The sequence below is a fragment of the Neophocaena asiaeorientalis genome, unplaced genomic scaffold (assembly GCF_003031525.2).
Source record: "Neophocaena asiaeorientalis asiaeorientalis breed wild unplaced genomic scaffold, Neophocaena_asiaeorientalis_V1.1 scaffold692, whole genome shotgun sequence".
In the NCBI taxonomy this organism is placed as follows: Eukaryota; Metazoa; Chordata; class Mammalia; order Artiodactyla; family Phocoenidae; genus Neophocaena; species Neophocaena asiaeorientalis.
Window position 1 is genome coordinate 553,655 of NW_020172814.1, and position 7,525 is coordinate 561,179.

The following is a 7,525-nucleotide window of genomic DNA, read 5'->3' on the forward strand; positions in this document are numbered from 1 at the left end:
AGGCTGGTAGCGGGAGACTTCGGGAACAGGGGAGAGGACGAGAAGCATGCTTGGGCCAGCCTGCAGAGTCGCAGTCATGGAATGATTGTGTCATCCTACCGAGCATGAGGTAATTGGTAGTAAGACCTCTTTTTCCTTCTGATGCCTTCGCAGGGTCAGCACCAAACTGGAGGGGAATGAAACACTAAAAGTTGTAGAACTCGACAGAAGAGTGAACGCCACCTTTTAAAGAGACCGTCGCCACCTCCCTCTATCTTCTCACTCTACCTTTATGTCTCCAAACCGCCTTTGTCATAAGCTTTTCCTTTTTGCCACCTGATCTTGACCGAAGACCTGGACGTGCAGTCATGGCTTTGGATACGAGGACAGCCTGGGATTTCCACCCACGGTGAGAGAGCGCCTCCCCCGGTCCCACGTCCCTCCCTGCAGAAGGGAGCCCGCTTCTCTCCCTCCCTGTTGCTTACTGCCATAGGAAATTATCTTAGGGTCAGGGGTGGGGCGAGCAGGCTTGTTTCTACCGACAGTGCCAAAAAGATACTGCCTGCTTCTCACCGGGGTGGGTGTGACCGCCTCTTTGAAGAAGAGCTGACGCTTGTTCGTTCAACTCGAGCCACAAAAATACCAGGATGCCTGTTGGAATCTGGCAAAGCACCGACTGACGTCCTGCCTTTGCTCAGCCTGGGTCTCTCCTGCCGCTCTGCGCTGAGCCCCCGCTGACTCGTCCTCCGGCCCTGGAGCTGGAGCGAGGCGTCCCCTTCGTACTCTCAGGCCGCAAGTGCAATGCCTGAAGGAATCAGGCTTTTCTACTCCAGGCAAACCTGCCCCATCATGTTGCTTGTAGGATTTCTCCACCATCTGTGTCCCCACACGCCCCTAGTTCTGCCTCCTTGGCTTCTCCTCCCCATTTGTAAATAGTATTTATTAGCTCGCTGAGGCTTCCCTGGGCAACCACACTGAAGACATCCGGACGCCTCCCTCCAAGCTAGAAAAGTCTTCTGTTGGCCTTTGGAGCGAGGAGGGCACCCTAGGCTCTGGGATCCCCAATCCTTCCAGGCCATGTTTTGCTTTCTTTTCTTCTTTTTTTGCTGGAGCCCTATAATTATAGTTGGGAAATCTCCCTAAGCATGTGTCCTCCTGTAGAATGAACTCACAGGGAAAGATGGAGCAGTGCCTCGCTCAGGTCTGGGGCTCTGTGGATAGATGCTTTTTCTGTCCCATACCCATAACAGGGAAGGGAAGCCCTGTCCCTGACAGCAGGCGTTTCAGACAACCCTGCTAGCTTGTCTTTCTCCACCTCCCCTGACACTTCTGCTTTCCCCCTCCTCTTCTGCCTCAACACAGGAGGTGAGCCTGAGGCCTGTTCCTGGGGTCAGAGTAGGTGACATTTGTGTATCCACAGTCTTACCCTTTATAGTCAGGTTTGGCTACTTTGCAGCTCACCCAAAGAGACACGACCTAATCCCCCAACCTACTCTTATTTTTTTTAATGATTAAAAGTAACTTTTGTAGTTTAAAAAAAAACTTTCCTCTTTCATACAAATAAGAAATGGAAATTGACTTTTTACTGTATAGTGTAGAAGACTCCCCTTAAATGTTTTTCCCTAGCTTGTAAAAGATTTCGTGTAAGAAGTTTGCTCACGTTTTGTATTTTATTTTTAGTAGCAGCTGAAGCACCCTTAGCTTTAACTCTCACTCTGTCTCCGTTTCTGTCTCTCATCTACATTGTCATTGGAACCTGTACTTAGGAGAGATTAAGCTATACCTGGGCCTTCTGTTCCATAGCAGACATAGGATTTGGTGTCATTAGCATTTGCTGTCAGACCTCATAAGCAGATCTGGTACCTTTGGGGCTCACCGTCAGTGATTCCTCTCTCCCTACTGTGATGGAGAGAGTTCTGGCTGGGAGACAGCCAAAGTCATCTTCTTAGCACTGATGTAAAGCTGGATCAGGATTGCAGTGGTCCTGGCAGCCCTCTCGGTCCTCTGCATGCCTCTCACTGTCCCTTCCATTGGCCGGGGAGGGCTGAGACTGGCTGGGCTGTGCAGGAGGAAGGTTGCTAGCATGCGCCCCGCTTCTGTTTCTCTCTACCTTCTCTCCTTCTCTTCTGCTCTAGACCCTCTTGGGCCTGGCTGGTGTCTGCTAACCATGGGCCACTATGGAACCATCCCTCTCTTTAAAATGTCTTGTAATTATCAGACACAGGCAGCCTGTGTGCGTGGGGAGGGAGAGGGCGGCTAAGAAGGTACGAATATAGAATTAACTCAAGTAGTATTTGGACGATAAGAAAGGCAAGCTTTTGTATGTCAGTGGGAATGGGTCAGCTTACCCACCTGACGCACTGGAACCAGATCGGGTTTTTAAGTCTCCTGGATTAGGCTGAGTAGAAAACCAGCTCTTCTGAATAAGGAGGGAGAAGGAAAAGGGCAGCAAACTCCGAGCGCCTGTCTTTAGTGCCTTGAGGATTTCATTTCCTCCCTGACCTACCCTTCCTTGACGTCACTGTCTCCAGCCCTCCATACAGCAGGGCTTGATCTCTGGGAAACCGTTCTTCCCACAACTGAATCTGTGTCTAGAGACCAGGGACATCAACGTGAGAGCTCAAATGGCCATCGTAAGGGGATCCAAGGACCAATTGCTGCTATTATGAGAAAGACCTCTGCCCTCTACTCCTTGCTTGGGTGAGTAAGGGGAACTAAACAGTTATCCCTTTAGGAGGACGTAATGGAGTCAAGAGGATGCAGAAGAGTTGGATAATACCAGATTGGTTCCAAATAGTTAATGGGTGTGTGCACCTTTTCTGTTCCAGGGTTAAGCCCACAAGGTCAGTGGATTTGTTTCCCTCCCCAGAGCCATCCCATAGATGAGTCAGTAATACCTGGTTAGCCCTGAAGGTGTCAAATAGTGGCAGCCTTTTGGTTTCTGAACCTCAGTTTTGGAAAATAAGAGACTGTTAGCACAACCATCAATCATAGAGAATCAATGTTAATGATAAACATATTAATATATTTTTCATTATGTCAACAGCTTTTCCTCTTTCCTTTCTTTGATTAGCTTAGTGGAGGAGATGTCTTGCAAAAGTTCAGAGAACACGTACTTTTTTACTGGGTGAGACCTGAGTAACCCAGACCCCCCAGTGAGGTTCTATTCACAGCTCTTGACTTTGCACTTAGAAATGGATACTGTAAATGAAAGGCCTCAGTACCAGGTTTAAGAAAGAATTTCTGTGAAGTGTTAGGACTCTGGAGCCTAGCTCACATAAAGGGAGTGTTATATAAGAATCTGACAGCTGAACTAGGTTGCTCCTTTTGGGCAGGGGGTGGGGATGAGGTTTGACACCAGTACAGGCAGAATTAGATAACCTTTTTATGAATATAAATGATTTTGATTTAAAGACGTAATTTGTAGATTGTGAAAGCAGCTTTTAGCTCAACTTATTTACAAACCAACTATAAGTACCATGTTTTTTTTCTTCCTAAATCTCTCGGTTTAGCCTGAATGCAGAGAGAGGGCTGTGACTCTTGTGTGCCCTTGGAGCAGGGGTCCTGCATTGGTTCACCTTTATTCTGGCAGTGAGTCACTGTCCAGAATTTTTGACAGAGGTGTTTTATTAAAAATTTTTAGCACTTTGTGCCTCCTTCCTCCTATGTCCTCACACCAAGCAAAAGACAAGGATCAGAGGCCCTTCAGGGGCAGCTCCTCCGAACACACGTGTCACATGAGCACGTTACACACTCAGAGACCTCCCTCTCCCCGTCGAGGGGACAGAGCATCCGTGCCGGCCTTGCTAACGTGGGGAGATGGGAGACGGAGGAGAAGGCATTGGTCTCCCCCTTCTCTGCCAAGAGCTCTTGTCACTAATTCGGTTCTGTTGAATCCAGTCTTGGAGGAGCCTTAATTACAGACACCAGCTCTCCTGCCTGCAGTGCAGGCAGGACCTGTGAGACAGACCAGTAGCAGGTAGTGCCCTGGTCGGAGTCATTTTCTTTGAATGCTTTTTAGCTGAGACAATTAGGAGACGTGATCGCATAAGCCCCTTTGGGAGGGCAGCTACAGGAGAGAGTAGGGGGCTGTGAAGCAGCAAGAGACAGAGTTCAGATTTTTCATTCATTCATTCATTCATTGAGTCAGTCATTCACTCCCAAGGAAGAGTGTTGCAGAAGGCCCTAGTGAATATTGGGGAATAAGGGGGCTGAGGAAGCTTCATTAATCAATAGCTCTTCAAAAGACCCATGTGCCAGCTCTCTCTCTTGCGCAGGCACGCGCACACATGCACACTTGCACACTCGCACACACGTTCCTCCCTCATCTTGGACACTCGTTTGTGTCTTACATGTGCCTTATATTTGAATCTAGGATGACTGAGAACTACCTAGGGGCTGGGAGATTTTATATACAGCTTTGTGGTACTAGACTGAGGTGGACATGGGAAAAGGAACTTTTTCCAAAGGCTCAAAAATGGTTTCCTAAAAGTGAGCCATGATCAGATTTGCACATCAGGAGAAAAGGAACAGAGTTATGTCCATTAGGAAAATCCCATCTTGCAGAGGTGCAATCACATCAAAAAATGGCCAGCCGGGATTAAAGGTATTATAAATCCTCAGAGCAGAACATTTTCTCAGCTCAGAGGAACCTGACGCATTTGAGGATTAAGGCTCCATGTCTCCGTGGACAAAGGGTCAGCACCTACCACAGGACAAGACTAGGTATTGTTTCGTTTTGTCCTTTTGGGCAGCATAAAATCTGGGAATGCTTTATTTTGTCTTGGTTTCTAGAAGGAAGGGAAATAATAGTTCTCGAGCACCTACTAGATGCTGGGTGCTGTGCTAAATAAGTTAATTTTATAGAAAGAGAAAACAAGGGCAACTAATTACTATGAGATGGATAAACAGCTAAGTGATGTGGAAAGTGCAGAAATTTGTGGGTCAGGTTGAGCAGATCTCTTTCTGCGCGAACACGCTGTAAACTTCTAAGGTCCTCTGGGCAGGGAATGCAGTGCCTACTCCCTAGGCTGGCCCTGCTGTGCAAAGTTCAGGTTTTTGCCTCACGCTGGAGATGTTCATCTCCTGTCCGGTTCATCCAGTCGTCTGTGAGCTCCAGCTAGCAGCCTTTGCATCCTGGAAAAGCACCACGAGCGGTTTTAGCTGTTTCTCTGTTCCTCTTCCTTACTCACTAGCTGGCTGAGAACAATGAACTTTTTGCACCGTGGACCCATGGCCTATGCTGTTCAGCAAATCTCCCTTTCAGATGAAACACTGTCTGAGTCTATGAAAAACACCAGCTCTCTTTGACAAATTGTGAGCCACCCTTTTTAAACAATGCTGAGCAGACTCCGGACTATAAGAAACCATGAGCTTTAATGTCTCTGCTGACAGGCTGGGCTTTGCTGTCTTTGGTTACACGTTATACAGACCAGCAGTGTTTAAGTCTGAATACATTGTGAGTCTATTATCTGTCATATCATGCTGTTTTTTATGGCTTTTTATGCTTTATCATAGCTAAGTAAATACTAAAAAAAGTAAATGCTTTGTAGGATACTTGTATTTAGTTTGGAAAAAAATGAATTGAAATTGTTATGCTTTTGTATTTCTATTTCTTGCAAATAAAATATTTTTTCTTAAATAGTGAAAGTTGAAAATCCTGATACTCTGTTTTTAAAAGCTGTTCGTATAAGCATGGATCTGCATATGTGTGCCTAACCATTCTTTCCTGACTATCTAGTCCGCCTGAAAGAAGAGCCTCAAACCAGCAATTTATATGTTATCTAGCACTGAATCCAAGTCTCAGCTGGAGGAATATTGAGAAATGTAATTGTTTTTTCAGTCAGTCACAGGAGGAAAAACAGTATACTCTGGAGATTTATGCTGCTTGACTGCTATTTTCGTTGTCTGCTACAACTATTCTCTAACTAGATTTCAGAACTCCATGGATTTGATTTTGCTTTCCCCGTCTCGGGATGCTTGAGGATTCCTCGGACCTGATGCAGAAGAGAAGGATCCTTCCTCATGTGAACAGTTGCAGAGGACACCTAACGCATATTCATGCTCCAGAAATTCTGATGAAATGGTTGATAAATGTCAACACACTCGAGCAGAATCATCTTTATTCCACTGCAATCTCTGTATTCAAATTTAATTTTCTCTACTCAGAGAGAGTGGGGCTTCGTTTAGCCTTAGAAAGAATATCCAAGATGTTAGAGACTAAGGACATGGACCGTGTTTACCTGGACCTCCACCCCCCTTGCCCACTTTTTTTAATCTCAGCAGAATGCCGAACCCTTCCTTGAGCTCATGGGTGCTTTAATCTCCTGCTGCCTTTCTTCTCTGAGCACCTTGACCTTCTCTTCTTCTGTTCCTATGCAAGGGTCCTTTCCCAGTGGAGGATTTTAGTCATACACCCTCCCTCTTTCTTATTCTGTGAGCCTATAATGGAAACCTCCTCCTTGACATTCTGATATCTTTCCAGGGGTGTGTGGAGGGGCCAAATACTCACCGGTTTGAAAATACTCTGTATTAATCGTGCCTTTGTATTTTCCGTGTTTCCAATGCTTTGACATCTGGGACCTTGCTGACTCGGGGGAGACTGCTCCTCACAGGGGTAGCCCATCACTAGACAAAGTAAAGGACTTGTCTATAAGCACAACTTTCATATCCAAGCCAACCAATCCACAGCCCGTTCCCCAACCACTTCCTTTATGGGCTCTCAGGACCTCACTATCCCCCCCACCCTAATCGCCTAATCACCATGGCGAGGTACCAGACAACTAGAAACAATTGCTATACCTCAGAGCCCACTGAAATTTTTCACACTAGCCACCCTTAAACCTGCTTTCATTGCCTTGCTTGTTCCTTTCTGCAGAAACTACAATAAAGCCTCTTGCCTAATTTTTCTCACTCCCTCTGCCTCCCAACCAACCCCGGTGCTTCCCTGCATGGCCCTGCGTGGTGTGGCAAGCTCCCTCACCTTGGGGACTGTGAGTAACAATCTACATTTTCTTTTTTTAAAAAAATTCAACGGCTTTAATTAAAAGTAATAATCATTATCACATATTTAGTAAGTACCCACTGTGTATTGAAATCTGTTAACTGATATAGGACAAATTGCAACAATATCATAAAGCTTGTCTACTTTGGAGAAGCTAGGAAATTATAAGACATTAACTTAAAAATACTCAATGTTTATTAGTAAATATGTTGATAATGTTCCATATTCTTTCAACTTGATTCACCTCTCTGCTAATTAATATGTAGTCTAAATCTTCTTATAGATCACTTTTTGGATAAAGGTGGACATTTTTTAAGCTTTTATTTCTTTACAAACAAACTGTCTTTTCAATGGCAATTGTCTCCTGATCTGTTGGCCTCACCACATCTAAATAATAATAACACCTACATTTTAAAACACATTCCTTAGGCATCAGAATGTCAAATCAGAGGCTGATCCCAGGCTCACAGGCATTTGGGTTTCACGGATGGGCCTACTACGATTTAGAGCAACGTAACACAGATTTATTGCCTCAGTTTACAC

The 7,525-nt window shown here is 45.5% G+C and overlaps 1 protein-coding gene across 3 annotated transcripts in view; it reads left to right on the forward strand.

Annotated features, from left to right (window-relative positions):
* CREB3L2 (cAMP responsive element binding protein 3 like 2) overlaps positions 1-5,642 on the forward strand; it is a 117,451-nt gene extending 111,809 nt beyond the window's left edge. The window contains exons 12-13 of one of the 3 annotated variants that reach the window (XR_003002804.1): positions 154-388; positions 5,175-5,642. Coding sequence is in view for 1 of the 3 variants with exons in the window: in XM_024741648.1 (XP_024597416.1) it covers positions 154-229 (76 nt within the window). In the remaining 2 variants the exon portion in view is untranslated. Of the gene's footprint in view, positions 1-153; positions 1,510-2,510; positions 4,244-5,174 lie in introns of those variants that run through there. The other 2 variants (XR_003002803.1, XM_024741648.1) reach the window with 2 other exon arrangements.
* Positions 5,643-7,525: the final 1,883 nt, after the last annotated feature.